Source organism: Chamaea fasciata, unplaced genomic scaffold (genome assembly GCF_029207755.1).
Source record: "Chamaea fasciata isolate MVZ Bird 193981 ecotype frontalis unplaced genomic scaffold, bChaFas1.0.hap1 SCAF_18, whole genome shotgun sequence".
Lineage (NCBI taxonomy): Eukaryota > Metazoa > Chordata > Aves > Passeriformes > Sylviidae > Chamaea > Chamaea fasciata.
In genome coordinates this window covers 9,793,773-9,813,401 of record NW_027094103.1, presented here as the reverse complement: position 1 = coordinate 9,813,401, position 19,629 = coordinate 9,793,773, and the positions used below count along the sequence as shown (strand labels likewise).

Genomic DNA, 19,629 nt, shown 5'->3' with positions numbered 1-19,629 from the left:
ACACCGGCCCGGGCCCGCCCCCGGTGCCGCCCCCGGCACCGCCCCCGGCACCGCCCGCGCTCCGCCCGCCGCCATGCCCGGTCCCCGCCGTAACCGGTCCCCCCCGCACCGCTTCCGGCGCCGTCGCCCGACCGGTCCGCTCGTTTCCGCCGTCCCCCCGGCGCAGCCCGGCCGCGCGCCCGCGTTCCGGCGCGGCTATGCTGGCGGACGGGCCGGTGCGGCGGCTGCTGCGGGCGGGGGAGGGGGCCAGGTCCGACGGGAGGGCTCGGCTGTGGCGGGAGAGGCTCGGGATGGAGCGGGAAGAGGCTCGGGACGAGCCGGGAGGAGGCCGGATCTGAGGGGAGGGCGGGTGGCGGGGCTCGCGTAGGTCGGGGCGAACCCTCGGCCGAGCGCTTTCCTTTCTTCCTTTCCCTTCTTCCCTCACTTTCTTCATTCCCCCTTTCCTCTTCCCTTCGTTTCCTCCTTTCCCATCTCCCTTTTCCTTCCCTTCTCCCCTTTCCCCCTTGCCGTTTTCCTGCTCCATTTCCCCCTTTTCCCGTATCCCCTTTCTCCCCTTCCCTTCGCGCTCCCGTTCCCCGGGGGAGGCCGGCGGGCTGCGGGGGCTCTCCCGCTCTCCGCAGCTCCTTCCCTCGGTTCCCTCAGCTCCTTCCCTCCATCCCCGCGTTTCCCGTTGCAGGCACCGAGCCATGCGGAGCTGGGGGGTGCTGGGGGGAGCGGCGGCGGCGCTGGCGGCCGGGATTTACGTGCTGTGGGGCCCCATCAGCGGCAGGAAACGGCGCCGGAGAGGTACCGGAGGGGCTGGGAACAACCCCGGCTTGTGCTTTATTTAACCCCGGCGTGTGCTTTATCCCGTTTTTCCAGCCGGCCGAAACGCTGTGAAAGCACCTCTCGGGAATTGCCGCTGCCAGCGGGCGGGGTTGGGTGGGATTTTGGGGAGGAATTCCTCGCTGGGAGGGTGGGGAGGCTCTGGCGCAGCTTCTCGGGGGCTGCCGCATCCCTGGAAGTGTCCAAAGCCAGGTTGGACAGGGCTTGGAGCGGCTTTGGATAGTGGAAGGTGTCTCTCCCCATGATCTCCAAGATCCCTTCCCAAACGTGAGATTCTGTGAAAGAGCAAAAATCAACTGAGATACCCAAAACTGAAAACTGAGCTCCGTTTTTTTTCTGTAATTACAGCGCCTCACACAGCATTCCTGCTGAAAAACGGGATGTTTCCCCTGGATTTCGTGGTGTAAACTCTTGCAATTCTCTTTGCAGGGCTTGTCCCTGGCCTCCTGAACCTGGGGAACACGTGTTTCATGAATTCCCTGCTCCAGGGCTTGTCCTCCTGCCCCTCCTTCATCAGGTGGCTGGAGGAGTTCACGGCACAGTACAGGACAGAGCAGGGAAAATCCCAGGAACATCAGCAATGCCTGTCAGTGACTTTGCTGCAGCTCCTCAGAGGTACTGAGACGTTTTCCTGTCGTGGCAAACCAAGGATCAAATATCTGAGCAGAAATGTTGTCATTTTTTAGCCTCTTTTCCCAAAGAAGGAAGCTCTTGGGGTTTGAATTCCCTGGTTTAGTTCCCTCTCTAATTTTCAACTCCATGGCCAAAGCTCAACCACCTTTCACAGAAGGGTTGAATTCCATAGAATTCAAGACATCTGGAATTCTATTTAAAAAATAGCAGCAAATAATTTAAGCTTTTTTCCCCCCCAACTCACTATTTTCCCAAAAATCTGGAACTATTCAACCACAGTTTGCAAGGTTGTGGATAAAAAAAGTAAACTGAAGATCTTAAGCTCAAGGAGATTATTTTCTGGGCTAAATTCATCCTTGGCACCCTCAAGTGATGCCCTGGCTTCTCTCCCAGGGTTGTTTTTAAAGGAAATCCCGTGGAAGTTCCGCCTAGGGATGTTCCTGTGGCAGAGGTGTGAGGCTGGTGGTACTTTAACTCTGTCAAACACTGATTTTTTACCCATTTTTGGCTCCTCCTGACACTCCTACATTCCCTTCTCCAGCTTTATCCTGCCAGGAGGTGACAGAGGATGATGTCCTGGATGCCAGCTGCCTGCTGGATGTGCTGAGGATGAACAGGTGGCAGATCTCCTCCTTTGAGGAGCAGGTGAGTGCAGGAATCTGGGGGAAACCCCCTTGGACTGGGATCCGCCAGAGCTGGAGCTGTCAGATCTGAATCCTGCTTCCAAAAAAAGTGCTGGAAAACATCCACAGCTTGGGAATGGGGCTTTCAGGGAATTCCTGGCTGCTTCCAAACCTTGTCATTACCAACGGGGTCAGGAATATTAAACCAGAACAGATCCAGCCCTGAGTTCCCTATGGATAATGGATCTTTGCTCTGCTCCCAGGGATGCACTCCAGATAATCTTTCCAGGAATCCTAATTACTTGCAATTCTTGTCAGTATTTCCAATGCACTCCATCCAATTATCCCACTCCTAAAATATATTCCTGATTTGCAAGGATAGGTTTCAATTATGCTTCCCTTGAAATCGAGGGAAACAGGGAGTTGGGAATTCATTTGGGAGTATTTTTTTTTTTCTCCCAAGTGTTTTATTTCCTTGTGAGTTTACATGGCCCAAAATGTCTTTAGTACTTTGTGCTGTTAGGAAGCTTTTGGGCACAACAAAATATATTCAGTATTGACACAAATGTTATTGTAATAAAATATTTAATACAGTTATTTTACTGTATATCATGTTTATTATGTGTTTATGTTAAAGTATAAACATAAATGTTTATATAAATACTATATAATTTTTATATAAGTTTATATATAATTTTATATAAATGTTTAAGTATGTGTGTTATAACTATAAATATAAATGCAGAATAAGAACATAAATATAAATGTAAAACTATAAATATAAATCTGGGCTCTGAGCTGTAATTTTTCCTCAATTTCCTGAGTGGTTTTTTTGGTGTCTCTTGGCTCTGACTCCATTTTCAGGATGCCCACGAGCTGTTCCATGTCCTGACCTCTTCCCTGGAGGACGAACGGGATCGGCAGCCCCGTGTGACCCATCTGTTCGATGTGCATTCCCTGGAGGTGATCCCACTTATTCCCTTAGCACAAATCCCTGGAATCTGTCCAGATTCCCAAGTAGAAAGTATCTGTTTAGGATATTCTCATTCTGTTCCCAAAACTGTTCTTTAGTCCTTCGGTAGGAACTCGTCAATAAATCAAATTTAAAGAATTCTTGGGTTTTCCAAAACAAATATCTTTCAATTTCCAGTGCTCCTGCTTTCCTGAGGGTTTTTGCATCCCTGAATCCATGGGATGTAGGGATTTAAGTTGGTTACTCTGATCTGTAGCTCCCACCTGAAAAAGGGTTGAAAACTGCAAAAAAGGGCATTTCTGGAAGAGTTTTATGGAGGTAAAATTGATCTTATCCTCCAGCTTGCCAATAAACTTGATGCAGATGGAAAAGATCTGGTTTGCCTAAAATAGAGACCAAAAAAAGAGACAAAATCCCCTATTTTAGTGTTCTGAGGCAGAGTTCTCCAGATTAATGACTCCTTTTACAAGCAATTGCCAATCATAAATTTGTTTTGTACCAGGTTTTTTTGTTTTGTTTTGTTTTTTTTTCAAATATAAAGAGCCACTGAGATTCCCACAATTTTTCTAATGCCAGAAAAGCCAATTAGGGATGAAATAGGGACACATTCAATACTTCATATATTGAATTGCTACATCTTTTCTATGTTGCTGTTGTTATTAATGAAGGGTTTTTATCTCTTTCCGTAGCAACCAGAAATAACCCAAAAGCAAATAAGCTGCAGGACAAGAGGTAGGATTTTGCCCTTTCTGGATATTCTGAATATTCATAGGGTAGTTTTGTTTATTAAGGGGATAATATTAATTGATATTTCGGTTCTACTGAACTGAAATAGAAATCAAAAAATCTAAAAAAATCTCCATTAATTATTAATCACTGGGACAAAAATGTGCTTTGGAGGCATTAATTCTGTTACTGTGGGGCAAAAGTGTGGGATTGGAGTGATGAATGTTGATGGATGGGAAATCCATGTTTTGTGTTGCAGGATCTCTTCCCCCTGTGTCCAACCACTGGAAATCTCAGCATCCTTTCCATGGAAGGCTGACCAGCAACATGGTCTGCAAACACTGTGAGCACCAGGTGTGGAAATAGAGAATATTTTCTATTATTATTAATATCTGTGTCACGTGGGAAGGGATATCCAACACTCAGAGTGCATCCTGGAACCATCATCCCTTGGTGATGAACAAGGATTTATCCCTGAATAGACTAAAAAAAGAATTCATGTGATGCACCTCAATTTGCTGTTTATGTTTTTGGGCCTGAAGCTGCAGCGGTGTCCTTGGTTCTGGGGCTGGAAGAGGGTTGTTTTGTCTGACTAAACTGTGAGGAGAACTTGCTAGCACTCTATATGAAGTTCAGAGTTACGTACTAATGCAGTACAGAATGTGGAAGATAGGAAAGCTAGAACTTAAGGCATCACTGAGATCAGTCCTGGTCTGCAATGTTCTCTTGCAGAGCCCTGTGAGGTTCGACACCTTCGACAGCCTCTCCCTGAGCATTCCAGCGGCTGTGTGGGTACGTATCCCACTGGTCCCTGATCTATCCTGCCCTGCCAGGGCTTTTCTCAGCTGCACAGGACATTCAGAGCTACTTTAGGACTTGATTTTCCTGCCCTTTTACAATCCTGTGCTGCTGCAGGACCTTCTCCCCAAAGGATAGTGCGAGGTTCCAGCAAACAGAACTTGGTGATGCCACCAGAGCTTTCTGTTGCTCCTGGTGAAGGATTTGGTCTTTTCTGTGGAACTTAAAGAACCCAGATCATATCCCAAGGGTTGCTTCCCACCCTGGGAAGGTGACCTTCAGCTGGGTTTCCCCTGGCACCTCACACCTTACCCCATCCAGCCTTCTCCAGTGGGTGATTTCAACTGGGAATTGTTTCCATTCCTTTCTGCCTCTGACAAACTTCAAATGAAAAAACGTTGTGGATTTTTGGGGGCAACATCTGTAGGATATTTTTTGCATTGTAAGAGTTTGTTATTTCATGTCTGGTAGTGATTTCTTTCCACTGCTACTCATGGAAATTGTGATTCCTACTTGCAGAGTGCCCTCCTGGACAGCCAGGATTGGGATTTGGACACATCTTCTGCTCTTTGTGTTTAGTTTTATCCACTCCTTGGCAGGGCAGGATATGAGGAAGGGCTGGAAGGAAGCCTAAATTCCATTAAAAGCTGGATTTCTCCTATGGAGGGGGATAGAGAGCACAAAGTGACCCCTGAAGTGCTGGAATGAGAGAGAAATAGGAACAGGGCAGGAATGTGTGGTTTAAAACCCCACTGAAGGGCTCACAAAAGGAATCACTGCTGTTGTTATCAAAAGGCTGCAAAGTTCTCCATGTTTAATCCAGGCTAAAGGAGAAACCCCACAGTTACATGATCACCCAAAGCCATTTAGTCAGTTCTTTCATGAAACGAATCTGCAGTTCTGTAGTTTTTCTGTGGAAGAAATTATTAAAAAATCCTTTCCCAAAGCCCAGTGGAACGCACCCTTTAAATTCCTGCAAATAATTCTGGCTTTTCTTGGCACTCAGGGTCGTCCCATGACACTGGACCATTGCCTCCATCACTTCATCTCCTCAGAGTCCGTGAAGGATGTTGTGTGTGACAACTGCACCAAAGTAGGTCCCCTTTGATTCCTGTCACTTTAATGTCTGTCACCTCCCTGCCCAGTTTTGAGCCTGCTGGCACAATCCTGGCTTTGCTTTCCACCTCCTTTTTCTTCAGGACATGGGGAAAGCCTCTGGGATTTCAGATATTTAACAGGGAGTTCTTACCTCACAGAATATTTGAGGCTTTACTTACTACTGCTGTTACAAAATCTACAAATATTTTATTCTGTAGTTGCCAGGTATTACCAGGGATAATTTTTTTTTGCTCTGGTATTGTTTAAAAATCAACAGAAGCGGCAGTTCTGAGTGAATGGAGTTCTCTACATGCTCATTTCTGCTTGAATTTGGTTTAGAATTTGGATCCTTTAGGAATTCTGAAGGGCATTCCTAGGTGTGATTAATGCACTGAGCATAAACCAGACAATTAATTGCACCTATCTGCAGGTGCCTTCATTTTTTTTTTCCCTTTTCATTCCAGATCCAGGCAGAAGGAATTCTGAATGGACAGAGCATAGAAAACCAGAGAACTACATTTGTTAAGCAATTAAAGTTAGGAAAGGTGAGGCAAAAAAACCCCCCAAACCCCAAATCTCCTAAATCCTGTCCCACAGTGACTTCTCTCTTTGAGCTGGCTGTGTCATTTCTTGCTATTAGACCACAAATGTTTAACTTTTCAAAGTAAACTTAACTGGCAAATATTTGTGGGCACTGAGGCCTCAACTCAACAAAACACCAAATATTCAACACTTAAAGGATGTGAATGTTCTGCTATTTAGCAAAACACTTAAATGTGACTTTGGCTCAGTGTCATTTCTTAGATTTTACATTAATTCCTCGGTGAGCACATTGATTTATATTTACAGGGTTTGTAGCATCTTTAGCAATTCCATGTTTCAGAGAAATTGAAATACTCTGTATACAGCTGGTGAGTAAACACCAGGTGAGATTTCTGTGAGAAAACTCATTTTTTTGCTCTGTAATCCTGTCATGCAAAGGCCAGCAGGGCACTGGTGTGTAATTAGGAGCTTCAGGTGCCAATAATAATAATAATAATAATAATAATAATAATAATAATAATAATAATGTTCTTTTGGCTACAGCAATGATTTTGAATTTCAGCTCTTTATAGCTCCTAATGGTTTTGGTTTTCCCCTGTGCAAAGCCATTAATTATTGGGGATTAGGAAATATCAGGAATCTCACAAGAATTATTGTCACATTTTAGGGACACTGTTGCCACTGAGCTTACACAGAGATAAGGGAAATGCATTTCCTTATTCCCTGGACTTACCACCTGTTTCTTTCCATGAAAAACGTGGATTCTCCTTTCCTGACCTCGTTCCTGAAGCTGCCCCAGTGTCTGTGCATCCACCTGCAAAGGCTGAGCTGGTCAAACCAAGGCACTCCTCTGAAGAGACACGAACACGTCCAGTTCAACGAGTTCCTGGTCATGGACATCTACAAATATCGAGTTCCTGGCCCCAAATCCAGCCAGGAGCAGCTCAGCCAGAAAAGCTCTGAGGAGACAACCCCTGGAGTAAAGGATGGGACAGCAGGGAAACCTTCAGGTACCTCCTTTGCCAATAAAACAGTTCAGCTCTTTCTGCATTTCAGGGATCAAACTTTCTCTGCAGGATCGTGCTGTGAGCACTATCTCGATGTGGGGGTCTGCAAAGAGGACAGAAATCCCTTTGCCATTCCCAAATTTACAGTTCAGTTTGGATAATTTCGTTTTGAGCCTACTAAATATATATTAAAAAAATAAATTACAAAACACAGCACAGAATTCACATATTTTATGTCCAAAGGTGTGTTGAACTTGGGATGTCCCAGAGTTTTCCTTGTTAGGGATCTCTTCCGAGGCTTCAGGACAAGCAGAGAAGGAATGCTGGGAATGGTGAATTCTTCAAAAACAGTTGGAAAATCCAGCTGTAGGAGGTCTGTCCTCAGGCAGCTCAGTATTCCTTTGGTTGGGATTTTGGACACATGGGCATTTCCATATTTGTCACGTAAAACTAATTTGAATAAAATATCCATTGCCTTTGGATATTAAAACCAATAAAATAGCTTCATATCCCATGATGAAAGGCACTGCAGGAAGCAGGGGTGCTGTTCTCAGCATTAAAGTTAAATCCCGGAATTTCTCCTTCCTCTGGCAGATGCAGAACAACCAGCTGGTACCAAACCTCTCTTCATGAATGGTGCCTCCTCTTCCTCCTCTTCCTCATTTTTAATGTCCCCAGGAACTTTCCCATTTGCTGCATTCCCTGAGTGCAGGTAAGTTAGAAATTTGTACCCTCTCTCTTCGTTTCTGTCCTTCAAATTATTTCCCTTTCTTCTGTCCTTGTCCTGAGGCTGCCCAGTCACAGAGTGTAACCTTTGTCCCAGCTCCTGTGCTTGTCTCCTGGGTGATTTTTAGTCCTGGGAAAGGGAGTAGGGCAATTTACAAGCAAAACTCAAAATCTCCTCCCTCTGGTTCATGGTGCAGTAAATCCTCCTGAACAGCCATGATCTCATTGCTGCTGGTTTCCTCTAGCCCTTTTCCTTTGTTTTCAAATGGTTGTAAGAAATCCATAGATTTTTATTTTCACAGAAGTTTTTGATTTCAAGTTGCACCTGCCATGATTCCATTTGGTAAATCACCCTTGGGACTTCTGCTGATAATCCTTTTCCATAGAATTCCAGCATGGTTTAGGTTGGTAGGGAACTTAGGGACCATCCAGTGCAGTCCTCTTCCCATGGGCAGGGACACCTTCCACTATCCCAGGTCGCTCCAAACCCCATCCAACCTGTCTTTGAGTACTTCCAGGGGTGGAGCAGCAGGAAAAAGCAGTTTGGATCACAGAATGGTTTGGCTTGGAAGGCAACTTGGAGATCATCCCACCACTTGCCACGGGCAGGGCCACCTTCCACTAGATCAGCAGCACTCCCCACAACCCTCCACCTCAGTTCCCCTCAGGGAGCCACAGCCTTGCTCCAGGCAGGAATTGTGCTGCTCTGGTGTGTCTGTGTATCCCAGGGAGCCACAGCCTTGCTGCAGGCAGGAACTGTGGCTGCTCTGGTGTCTGTGTCCCCCTGCAGGGCCCCGCTGTACCTGTACCGCCTGATGGCCGTGGTGGTTCACCACGGGGACATGCACTCGGGACACTTTGTCACCTTCCGGCGCGCTCCGGGCGCCCGTGGCAGCCAGTGGCTCTGGATCTCGGATGAATCCGTGCGCAGGGCCAGCCTGCACGAGGTGCTGGCTGCCAGTGCCTACCTGCTGTTCTATGAGAGAGTGCACGGCCGGGCCCAGCCCCAGAGCCCGGCCCAGCACTGAGCCGGGAGTGCTGGGATCATCCCTGGAGCCCTCGGAGCATCCTGAGCCCCCTCGGAGCATCCATGGAGCCCTCGGAGCATCCCTGGAGCCCTTGGAGCATCCCCAGCCCCCTCGGAGCCAGGAATGCCTCTCCGTTATGCAAAGCCTCCCCCCTCTCCAGGCTCCCTTCTGGGAATTGTGGTTTGTACCCCAATCCTGCTGTTCCGGCACCGTGCAGCCCCGGGTGTGTGTTGAGAAGTGTTTTCCTGCCTCGTCCCCAGGCTCTGTTCCATGTCCTGACACGGCACTTTCCCCAGGGAGATGCTTTTATCCCACACATTTCACTTCCCAAGGGGGAGCTCTGAAAAGGGTTGATGTTGAAGAGCCCCTCCCCATCCCGATCCCTGCTCTGGCACCTCTCCATTATGCACCAGCCCCTCCAGGTCAGGTTCCCTTTCCCGTGGCAATGGCTGGGAATTGTGTTTTGTACCGAAATTCCCGGAGCTGTTCCAACGCCCAGCCCCAATGTGTTGAGAGGCCTTTGTCTGCCAGGCAGGGATTTTGTCCCAAGGCTCTATTCCCAGTGTTTCCCAGGGGGAGCCCTGGGAGGGGGCGATGGGAAGCTGCTGTTGGCAAAGGCAATGATTTAAGACACAAAGTGCCTTGAGCTTCCCTGAACAGCTGCATTGCCACTGGCCCAGCCCTCTGCATGCCCACTGTGTCCTGGGACTGCCTCACAAACCACGGGATGAACCCATGGAATCACATTTCTCCTGACCTATCAAGTAAAGGCATCTCCACAGACAGCCCTGGTCCAAAAGATTTCCCTGTTCACACGATTTTCCTCCTACTTTGCTTCTTTATAAACTCCTCCTGATTTAAATTGCTTTATCCAGGAGAGAATTTTGTATCTATTAAGAGCTAAAACCTTAATTTATTGCTCCATACCTTTGGAACATAGCTGGAATCAGCACATGGAAGTGTTTGCTAGTGCTCAGTGTTGTCATTTCCTTCAGCACTGTTGAATCCAGTTGTTTTGTAGCATCAACTACAACTTTTAATGCTGTGATTTCCAAGCTGCTGTAACTGTTCTGGACTCGCCCTTCCCATTTTCTTGCTGGAATCTGCTATTCCCAGCATTGGGATTCATGCTCCTGGCTTGCAGCAGAGCTGTAGAGCAGCCCCTAGCCTTGTTAAATGAAATATAAACAACAGGGCCAGGATTGATGGGCACTTACTGGTCTCATGAAGAAATCTGGGAATCCTGCATCAGCTCCAGGCTGCCCTGTAAATAGAAATAAGGGGAATTCTGCTGCTCTGGATTGTTTGATGGGGAAAAAACTAAAACAAACCACAAAAACAAAAAACCCAAAGCACAGAGGGAGAAGCAGCAAAAATCCTCCTTTAAAAACCTGCTTTTAAATGGCCAGGAATAAAATATGTAGGTTGTTTTTAGCTTTTTTTCTGTCCTTGTAAGCTTGGAGGAGAAAAAACCCTCATCAGACAAGTTTTTGTGGGGTTTTTTTTTCCAGTGTGAAGTTTTCAAATAACAGCTGTCTTAAATAGTTTTTTTTTAGGGCAACTTTGTACCTCATGAATTCATAGTGCTGCCCAAAGCTCGGGGGTGTTCACACTTCCTCAGGAGAGGCTCCAAACCAGCCAAAGCAGGAGTGGTAAAATGGGTGGATATGCAAAATTCTTTACACAACTCATCATTCCAGAGTCTGGAGCACAATTCCTGGCCCAGGTAATGCTCATAGTACATAAATACTGATAATTTCACTGCTGGGCTGGGACCTGGTTCCTGGCTGTGCTGCACGAGCAGTAGCTTGGTTTTAACCTGTTTTAAGTTATAGAAAACCAAGAAAAAACAAACAAACAAAAAAATACCTTGAAGGATGCAAAATGCCAAAAATTTTCCTTGGCCGTTGAAGGGAGAGCTGACAGAGCTGGAGAAGAAGCCAGCCCTCCCTACTGGGAGCCATCTAAAACCATCACCCCAGCATCTCTCTCCAGCAGATCTGCCCCTGCACCTCAGAACTGAAACCATTTCCAGCGCCAGCAGTGGCTGTCCCGCATTATCCATGCTCAGTGCTCTGCTTGGGGGTTTTTCCTGGATTTGGGAGTCCAGCTGAGCAGCCCCTGGGCTTGGTTGTGCTGGAGGAGGGGCAGGGGACACGCACACTATGGACTGAAATGTGAAATCTGGCAGCTGGGACAAAGTCACCTCTTCCTGCACAGCCAGCAGGTTTTCTTTTGCCAAGAGCTGTTTTCCTGGGCTGTGGATTGACTCTGGATCTCCCTCAAGGGCTATCAAGGGGAGGGTTGAACCTTTTTTTCTGGCTTTTCCTGGTGGGGAGGAGTGGATGGGCTTGGCTTAACCCTCAGGTGAGGAGTGGAGCAAATCCCAGCACCTCAGTCCTGGCCCTGTGCTGTGCCAGATCCTCCCAGCCCCCTGTGAGCATCAGATCTGTGCAGGGTTTTGGGAGCTCATCCTCCCCTTTGGAGGTCACTGGGATTTGTTTTCCAGCCAGCCACACCTGTGGAGATCACTGGAATTTGTGCAGGTGTTTGGGAGCCAACCCTCCCCTTTGGAGGTCCCAGGGCTCTGTGTTTGCCAGCCAAGCCTCCCCTTTGGAGGCCACTGGGATCTCTTTTTCCAGAGGTCACAGAGCCCTGTGTTTTCCAGCCAAACCTCCCCTCTGTGCAGCCACAAGGCTCAAATGCTGGTACTCGTCCCTCCCAAGCTGCCATGGTGGAGAAGATGTTAATAAATTGTAAAGAATTAAGAGCTTCAAGATGACATCTCTGTGCTTGGATTATTCTTGTCTTTACTTTGTGTGTTAATTTAAAAATGTTTGTTCCAGTCCAAGCACTGCACTGCTGTTGGAAGTTGCTTTTTTTTTTTTTCCACTTCAGGGTATTTTTGTAACTGTACAGTAGCAATAAAAGAACAAACTTGGTAGAAAAATCAGTGTGGGGATGTCTTGAAACAAACACCAAGCTGGGAGCCAAAGGGGTTGAAACAACACAAGCCCCGGATAAGAAGGATTTTCTGCAGGAGCTCTTCAGGCTCCAGAGAGCATCTCAGAGTGGCAGAGGGTGGGAAGTACCAACTCCCAGTTGTCTGCACAGGCCTTAATTCCATAGGAATGATGGACACACCACTGAAGGCCAGAACCCAGCACTAATTGCAGCGGCTGTAGCCAGGTTACACAGGATTTGGTTCCCATTCTCACCCAGAACTTACCATTCTTTGATGCCTCAAGATCTCTTGGGGACTGAGCAGAATTCCCTCATTTTCAGCAGGATTCCCTGTGGGCATGGGAGGTGATGGCTTTCAGGGAGTCAGGATGGGATAATTATTTAGGAAAAAACACTCTCAGAGTGACAGCCTTCCAGTGGAAATGGGACAACCCAGCTCTTCCCCACAAGGGCATTTTTTTGCTGCCTGGTTTTTGTACAAAGGACCTGAGGGAGGAAAAGTCTTGTGCTTCCTCGAGCAAGAGGAGCCTCCCCCAGGAGCAGAGGAATTCAAGCAGACAGGAGTCACAGTGACTCAAACACTCATTCAGCCACACTGCACTCCCTGTCCTCACACCTCAGCACTTCCCTTCTCCATGTCAGGCTTAGTTTTGCTTTATTTTAATTAAAGAAAACCCAAGCAAACCAGAGCTCAGAAAGTGTCACCTGGAGAGTATCAGCTTCAAACGATCACAGCTTGTGGCTCACGGTGTTTATAAACTGCTGCCTCCAGGCTATGCAGCATTTTCATCTTGGAACACTGCTTAGATAAAGATCAGCTGAGAATAAACTACCCAGCAAAATAAGGGTAGCAATCCGCAAAAATAGGGATCAGCAGGACCAAAGCAACATTTCCCAGAGGAAAAAACCCTTGCCATTGAGATCAGTGGCCACAGGCTTTAGCAGCAAAGTTACCAAACCCCTCGTGTCCGTTTGCTCCTCCAATCCCTTGGATCACCACGGGGGAATCCACACAGTTCCAGCAGGAACTAAAACTTCACTTTTCAGAGCCCAGTGGCTGAACATTTCCCTGCTTGGCCATGGGCAGGATTTTCCTGAAGGTGAGGTTGACCCTGGGGGCCAGCACCCTCCTGCGTGGGGGCAGGCTGTGGTACCAGTACACGTTGGTGGGGTGTTTCATGAGGAGCAGGCTGCCGTGGGCCAGCTGCAGGGTGATCCTGCCCGTGCCTGGCATCCCTCTCTTCCCCCGGTGATCCCGGTGCCGGAACACGAAATCCCGGCAGGCTCCGAAGGACACGGAGGCGATGGGGCTGCGGGGAACCAGCTCCTTCTCATCGTCCCGGTGCTCCCCGATGTGATCCAGGCCATCTTTGTACCTGGGCACACAGCTCTGTTAATTACTACCATCAATTACTTACCTATAACATAATATAAGGTAATATATAACATATAATATAAGGTAATATATATAATATAAAGTAATAGAATATGTGATATAATATAATGTCATATAATGTAATACAATATAATACAATGTAGTACAATGTAATGTAATACAATATAACATAAAATAACATAACATAATATAATAATATTTTATTTCCCAATTAAATCAAACAAATGCCTCACAAGTTTGGGTTTTGTTTGTTTCATTTGAAGAAAAAGCTGCTGGTGTAGTGGCTGTACCTGTTGATAAGGACGAGGTTAAAGGTGTGCCCTGTTTCCGCGGTGACACGCTCCCGGATCCGGGTCAGCACCGGGATCCACGGCTTAGGGTAGAATGTGACACCCGAGTAAGTGTAGGACAAGCCAGGGTCTCCGTAGGTGACCTTCTTCCTGGGGATCTTGTGCCACGTGCCAAATACGTGCAGTTTTGTCAAGTCCTCTGTTTAAAGAACACAGGGGAAGGATCAAACCCGGGTCTGTATTGTCTCCTGGATCTGCAGCTTCTGGCAATCTCCAAACGGGAATAAGGGTGCTCATGTCAACCCAAAAGATGTCATCCCTGTTCCCAGGGTTTGTGTCTCAGCAAAGCTGGACACTCTTTGTTTTACTCCTCGAATGGGATGAACGAGACCAGCATCCCCATCACGGATCTCACACACTCCATCTCCAACAAATTCCAGTCACCATTCCAGGATTATCCCTTGACAAACACTTCCAGTCCAGCAAAACCGACCCTGCGGGGTCAGACCTGTGCTCTTGGCAGCTCAGGGCCACGCTGTGCAAACACCAGGCGGCTGCAGAAATCTCCCAGTGCCTGCAAGCACTGCCCGGGCCCTGGGAATTGCTCTGGGACTTACCCGGGTGGGCTGGGCCGGGAAATGCTTCCCTGGGAAGGGGTAACGGGGATATGGAGGGGAACAGAGATGGCATAGAAGGGTCGAGGTTGGAAGGGACCAGTGGGGGTCATCCAGGCCCCCTTCCTGCCCAAGCAGGGTCTCCAAGAGCAGGTCCAGGCCCTTTGGGAGGCCTCCGGAGCCTCCCTGGAACAGCCCGTGCTCCGGCACCCTCACAGAGCAGGAATATACCTTCGAAATACTCCACCTCCTTCTCCAGCTCCTGGAAGATCTCGTCCGCCTCGGCCTTGCCGAAGAGGATGCGGTAATCACAGTTGAGCCCCTCGGCGCGGATCTCCCGCGGCCGCCCCGGGCCGGGCTCCTGCAGCCGCGGCCTCTTCCCGCCGCCGCCATCCTCCGCCTGCCCGCGGGGCAGTTTAACCACGAACGCGTCCATGGGGGCGCACCCGGGACCGGGAGTGACGCCCGAGGGAGGAGCGGGAGGCGCGACCCCGCGGGAAACGGGAGCGCGCGTCGGGGACGGCGGCGGACGGAGCCCCGCCCCGCAGCGCACGCGCGCGGTTTTGGCGCCAAATACGAGTCCCGCCCCCCGCCACTCGCCGGTTCCGCGCCGCTGCATCCCCTCACTCGCCCCCGGCCTCCCTCGCTGCCTGCCCCGCTCCGCCGCAGTCATGATCGGGCAGAAGACGCTGCACTTCTTCTTCAGCCCCACGCCGCCCAAGAAGCGCGACCGCTCCCCGGAGCCGGGCGGCGACCCTGAGGTAGCAATCGGGGGGCTGAGGGAGCCCGCGGCTCTAGAGGAGAGGAGCGGGGGGGGTCTGGTGGCGGCACGGGCGTGTCTGGCTCTGTGTGTGCGGAGGGGGCCTGGGCTCACTGGCGGCTTTTTCTGAGGGGAATTGGGGGGTTGGGGGGGGCCGCTATCTCCAAACTCCCGCGCGGCTCCACGCGTGGCTGAGCTGCCAATCGAACGGCCACGCTCCGCTGCCGCCCAATGGGCGCTGAGACCCTCCGATATGTCACTGTTGCTAGGTGGAATCCTCCCCGCCGGCCGCGGCGAGCCAATGGGGAGAAGCGTGCGGTTTTTCCGCTGACCAATAGCGAGCGGGCTTTTTGTGCCCGCGCCTGTAGGCGGGGCCCGCTCGGAGCAGCGACCAATGGGGGCGCGCTTGGTGTTTTGCCGCGGAACGGCCGCGTGCGGCGGGGCCGCCCCGTGGGCGGGGCCTGAGCCCGTCCCGCCAGGGCCGGAGCCCGTTCCGCCATGGCCCGTCCCGCCGTGGCCGCGCTGCTCCCCCGCCTCGGGCTGCGCTCCCGCATCCTCCGCACCTGCCATCCCCCTGCCCGCTGCTTGCAGGTGAGCGCCGCCAAGAAGGCGAAGGGAGCTGGCGATGAGGCCAGCCCGGCGCTGAACGCGGAGCAGCAGGAGCGCATCCGCAAGAACAAGGAGGCGGCGCGGCAGCGGCTGGCGGAGCGGAACGTGCCCCCGGGCTTCGGCGAGAGCTGGCGGCGGCAGCTGGCCGCGGAGTTCTCCAAGCCCTACTTCGTGGAGGTGAGCAGCATTCCCCGATCTCCCCACCCTGCCCCGAGCGGCCGCTGCGGCCCCGCAGGCCCCGCTGAGCCCCCGCTGTCCCCGCAGCTGATGGCGTTCGTGGCCAAAGAGAGGAAGAACTACACGGTGTACCCGCCCCCCGAGCAGGTCTTCACCTGGACGCAGATGTGCGACATCTGGGATGTGAGTAGAGCTGCTGTGGGGATCCCCGGAGTTTAAAACCGTGAAGGTGCAGGGTGGGTGCACAGACACGTTCCCTCCGTGTTTGGTCCCTTAAACTTGGATCCCGTGGGATGTGGATGTTGTTGTTTGGCTCACCTAACTCATAAATCCAGCCTTCCCTTTCATGTCTAATAACAAACCGTGATTTTATTGTTTTATTACCCGCATAAGCCACAGAACTTCCTCTGATCCTTTTGATCTTTTTTTCTGGTGTTACCAGCTTAACCTAGTTCATAGTTTTTTGATCTTGAACATCTCTTGTTCTTTTAATGGATCAGTAAAGGACTGTAATGAGAGGAAAAAAAGGCTAAGGTAATGTATTTTCCAGTAAAACCTGTCAAAAATATCACAGCAGGTGTGACATAAAGCTGAAATGGGATGAAACCTGCTTGGAAAATAACAAGGGTTTTTTGTGACTGAAAATGTTGGTCTTCTGCACTCAAATTATATTAGTTATATTCATTATTTTGGCAGCAAAGCTGTAGGGGTGTTAATCCTTACTGTTAGGTGGGCTCTGTGCTCTTCAGCAATGAGATATCTGGGATTTAACTTCAGTTTCTTGGAGGGGTTGGTGTGTGGCACTTTTTTGTCTCTATTTTACGATAAAGCTCATTTATAAGCCTTTTTTTCCCCCACTCTCTGGGTAATAATGCTGGTTACAATTCAGTGTTAACCAAGATCTGCTTTTAGGTAAAGGTTGTCATTTTGGGACAAGATCCATACCATGGACCTAAGCAAGCTCATGGGCTCTGTTTCAGTGTCCAGAAGCCTGTTCCACCTCCCCCCAGGTATGAAATTTTGCAAAGTCTCTTTTGTTCCTTAATTATTTGCAGTTCTGTGGTGCCCAGGGCTGGGAGCCAGAAAATTGATGTGGTTTGCAACAATTTAAATTTGAGTTGTGCATCACCTGGAAGGATAATTCTGTGTTGTTTCGGTGATATTCTGGATGTAATTTTTCATTTCCAGTCTCATTATAGCTTCCAGGCAGACACACAGAGTCTTTGTTGTCTTGCCTCTGCAAATGGCTTTATTATATTAAATAATAGGATTAAAAATTGATGCTCTTCTTGCCTGCTTAGAGCAAAAAGTGGTGCTGCTTGCTCTTGTCTTAATAATAATCTTCTGCTGGTTTGGTTTGCAGCTTGGAAAACATTTACAAGGAGCTCTCCGAGGACATTGAGGGCTTCACCCACCCTGGCCATGGGGACCTGACAGGCTGGGCCAAGCAAGGTGAGCTCAGAGACACTCAGTGATGTGCCCCCCTAAAAAACAGCCCCGTGGTTGGAAATAATCCACCTGTAGGAGAGAAAATCACTTCTGGAGTGCCTTAAAATGAAAATTTGCTTCATCAACAGGAAAAAAGCAGGTTGAATCCCAGAATGGTTTGGGTTGGAAAGGAGCTTAAAACTCATCCAAGGGACACCTTCCACTAGGCCCAGGTTGCTCAGAGCTCCATCCAGCCTGGCCTGGGGCAGCCCAGGGATGGATTAACCCCTGTTTCACCCTCTGGATGTGCTTTGTTTGCCAGGAGTGCTCCTGCTCAACGCGGTGCTCACGGTTCGGGCTCACCAGGCCACGTCCCACAAGGAGAGGGGCTGGGAGCAGTTCACGGATGCCGTGGTGTCCTGGCTCAACAAGAACCTGCACGGGGTTGTCTTCATGCTCTGGGGAGCCTATGCCCAGAGGAAAGGCAGCTCCATCGACAGGGTAAACCTCCTTTTCCTCAGCCCTTCCCTCTCCCTGGTTTTTCCCTCAGTTTGGTGGACACTAGAGGGCACTTCCCTTACGGAATTGGGAATTTTCCCTGCCTGAACTCAGTCAAATCGAGTCACCCTTCTGCTCCAGCTTAGCCTTTGCCAGAATTAAGCAAGAAAAGTGGAGCAAGTGTAAGCTCCTGTTGTCAGCAGTGTCTCACAAGGGCAGAGCCGTTTTTCCTAGTTAAGGGCTCATGAATCAATATGAAATCTGCTGGGGGGATGACAGCAATTGAGAAATGCCAGGGCATTTATGTCTTTGCTTAGTGGGGCAGAAGTCTTGGTCTTTTGTGGCTGGTTCTTTGGGTCTCAGGCTGAGGCAGGAGCAGGTGTAAGGGAAGATCATACCTGCCCTGGAGCAGGAGGAGGAGGAATGGGAGTAAATCACCTGCCCTGGAGCAGGAACAGCCAAAACCCTTGCCAATCTAACCAGTGCTTCTCTCTGCCGTTCCCAGAAGCGTCACCACGTCCTGCAGACGGTTCATCCCTCACCCCTCTCTGTCAACAGAGGGTTTTTTGGCTGCCGGCACTTCTCCAAGACAAACGAACTCCTCAAGAAATCTGGGAAGAAGCCCATCGACTGGAAAGCACTCTGAGCTGGGGCTGAGGCCTGGGAGCAGCCCCTGGGTCAGGGGTTGGGGCATTTCTGAGAAACTCCTGCTGACCTGAGGATTGTTCTTTGGGTGTTGATCAATGACCAAACTTTCAGAGATGGTTATATTTTTGTTTTAAATGTTGATTTTTCAAGAGCATGTTGGAGCGTCTGATTGACAGCTCTGCTGCTGGAACAGATCTTAGCCTGGTTTGAAGCAAAAAAAAAAAAAAAGACCCCAAACACCAGAGTTCTGTATTAATTTGTGGTCGTTGTGGCAATGAGAATTAGTTTTCAGACTCTGGTGAAGGGATGTCAATTCTTACTGAGCTGCTCAGCTTTTGTACATGCCCTGCTGCCTCCTCATGCAAATCCAGTTTTCCTATTTAGGTGGAAGGGAGCTGACTCCATGGGAGGGGAAAAGGCTTTTGGTTTTAGCTTTTTGCTACAGAATCCTTACAAAAATGACTTCTCGAGGCTGTAAAGAAAATACATGGTCAGGAGTGTTGCTTGGTATATCCAGGATCTCAAGATTTTGGGATAAATCCTCCCAGCAGCTACAGGGAGGCTGTGACCAAGACCCTTGGTGATGCTTTTGAATTTTTTTTTTGGCATTTAGACAGGAAAAAAAAAAAGGTTTTAGGTTCTTCCTGGGTGTGTAATCACCTGGATGACAGGTGAGCTGTGCTGACCAAGGGCCTGGGGGTACTTGCTGCTGGCAGCAGCAAAAGTTTGTTCATCGACAACTCCTAGTTAATGCACTGATAGCTGTGAATCATTTCAGATCTTTTTCAGATCTTTTTAAGATCTTAAGAGGAAACTTTGTGCTTTGCCACTTTGGGAGAAAATTAAAGTTTCCACCTAGTGTTGGTAATAACTGTTAGGACTTCCAGGAGCAAAAGGTGTTGACTTCATACTCCTGGGTTTCTTTGACTTTTTTTTTTTTGGAAATCACACCAGTTTTTATAGAATGTCCTTGTAACCCTTCCTCTGGTGTTCTCTCTGAGGTAACACTATTACCAATGACGTTTACACTGTCTGTGGCCTTGCTGTATATGTTGTTTGCTTGAGGTTTGGTTTTTTTTTTAAATAAAAATCACTTTGTTTACGTGATCTTGTATCGGTATTTTAACACAGGGAGAGAGGAGGGGGTGGAATGGGGAGTCCCTGTTCCCCCCAGGGAGCCAAACCCAGGAGCGTGTCCTTGTCCTCGTCCCCGTGACCAGGCACAGGGCCAGGGCACCTTTGTCCCCCAAGGATCGGGTGTCCCC

The 19,629-nt window shown here is 49.2% G+C and overlaps 3 protein-coding genes across 5 annotated transcripts; 2 read left to right on the top strand and 1 right to left on the bottom strand.

Moving 5' to 3' along the window:
* The first annotated feature begins 198 nt into the window (after window positions 1–198).
* On the top strand, window positions 199–11,322 carry USP30 (ubiquitin specific peptidase 30). Of its 2 annotated transcripts, none has more exons than XM_066199503.1 (13): window positions 199–215; window positions 677–786; window positions 1,255–1,440; window positions 2,000–2,103; window positions 2,946–3,044; window positions 3,744–3,786; window positions 4,040–4,134; window positions 4,513–4,572; window positions 5,585–5,671; window positions 6,141–6,221; window positions 7,010–7,229; window positions 7,821–7,938; window positions 8,743–11,322. In XM_066199503.1, the coding sequence occupies exons 2-13, from the start codon at window positions 687–689 to the stop codon at window positions 8,978–8,980; spliced, it is 1,431 nt and encodes a 476-aa protein (XP_066055600.1). In that variant the 5' UTR covers window positions 199–215; window positions 677–686; the 3' UTR covers window positions 8,981–11,322. The 2 variants fall into 2 exon arrangements, with proteins under 2 accessions (XP_066055600.1, XP_066055599.1); XM_066199502.1 differs by having other exon boundaries at window positions 202–250.
* Window positions 11,323–11,918: 596 nt separating this feature from the next.
* On the bottom strand, window positions 11,919–14,776 carry ALKBH2 (alkB homolog 2, alpha-ketoglutarate dependent dioxygenase). The gene is made up of 3 exons (XM_066199507.1): window positions 14,476–14,776; window positions 13,631–13,829; window positions 11,919–13,320 (listed from the first exon to the last, which is right to left on the bottom strand). The coding sequence occupies exons 1-3, from the start codon at window positions 14,678–14,680 to the stop codon at window positions 12,981–12,983; spliced, it is 744 nt and encodes a 247-aa protein (XP_066055604.1). The 5' UTR covers window positions 14,681–14,776; the 3' UTR covers window positions 11,919–12,980.
* A 76-nt stretch (window positions 14,777–14,852) lies between these two features.
* Window positions 14,853–19,471, top strand: UNG (uracil DNA glycosylase). Of its 2 annotated transcripts, XM_066199505.1 has the most exons (7): window positions 14,853–15,005; window positions 15,596–15,790; window positions 15,878–15,973; window positions 16,703–16,800; window positions 17,154–17,242; window positions 17,541–17,719; window positions 18,222–19,471. In XM_066199505.1, the coding sequence occupies exons 1-7, from the start codon at window positions 14,916–14,918 to the stop codon at window positions 18,360–18,362; spliced, it is 888 nt and encodes a 295-aa protein (XP_066055602.1). In that variant the 5' UTR covers window positions 14,853–14,915; the 3' UTR covers window positions 18,363–19,471. The 2 variants fall into 2 exon arrangements, with proteins under 2 accessions (XP_066055602.1, XP_066055601.1); XM_066199504.1 differs by lacking the exon at window positions 14,853–15,005 and having other exon boundaries at window positions 15,491–15,790.
* Window positions 19,472–19,629: the final 158 nt, after the last annotated feature.

Coding starts and splice junctions, on each gene's coding strand:
- USP30 (XM_066199503.1), top strand. CDS start 687: ATGCGGAGCTGGGGGGTGCTGGGGGGAGCGGCGGCGGCGCTGGCGGCC. Junction 3,787..4,039: donor AATAAGCTGCAGGACAAGAG/GTAGGATTTTGC, acceptor TTTGTGTTGCAG/GATCTCTTCCCCCTGTGTCC. Junction 7,939..8,742: donor GCTGCATTCCCTGAGTGCAG/GTAAGTTAGAAA, acceptor GTCCCCCTGCAG/GGCCCCGCTGTACCTGTACC.
- ALKBH2 (XM_066199507.1), bottom strand. CDS start 14,680: ATGGACGCGTTCGTGGTTAAACTGCCCCGCGGGCAGGCGGAGGATGGC. Junction 13,830..14,475: donor GGAGGTGGAGTATTTCGAAG/GTATATTCCTGC, acceptor TTCTTTAAACAG/AGGACTTGACAAAACTGCAC. Junction 13,321..13,630: donor AACCTCGTCCTTATCAACAG/GTACAGCCACTA, acceptor CTGTGTGCCCAG/GTACAAAGATGGCCTGGATC.
- UNG (XM_066199504.1), top strand. CDS start 15,503: ATGGCCCGTCCCGCCGTGGCCGCGCTGCTCCCCCGCCTCGGGCTGCGC. Junction 15,791..15,877: donor CCAAGCCCTACTTCGTGGAG/GTGAGCAGCATT, acceptor CTGTCCCCGCAG/CTGATGGCGTTCGTGGCCAA. Junction 16,801..17,153: donor CCTGTTCCACCTCCCCCCAG/GTATGAAATTTT, acceptor TTTGGTTTGCAG/CTTGGAAAACATTTACAAGG.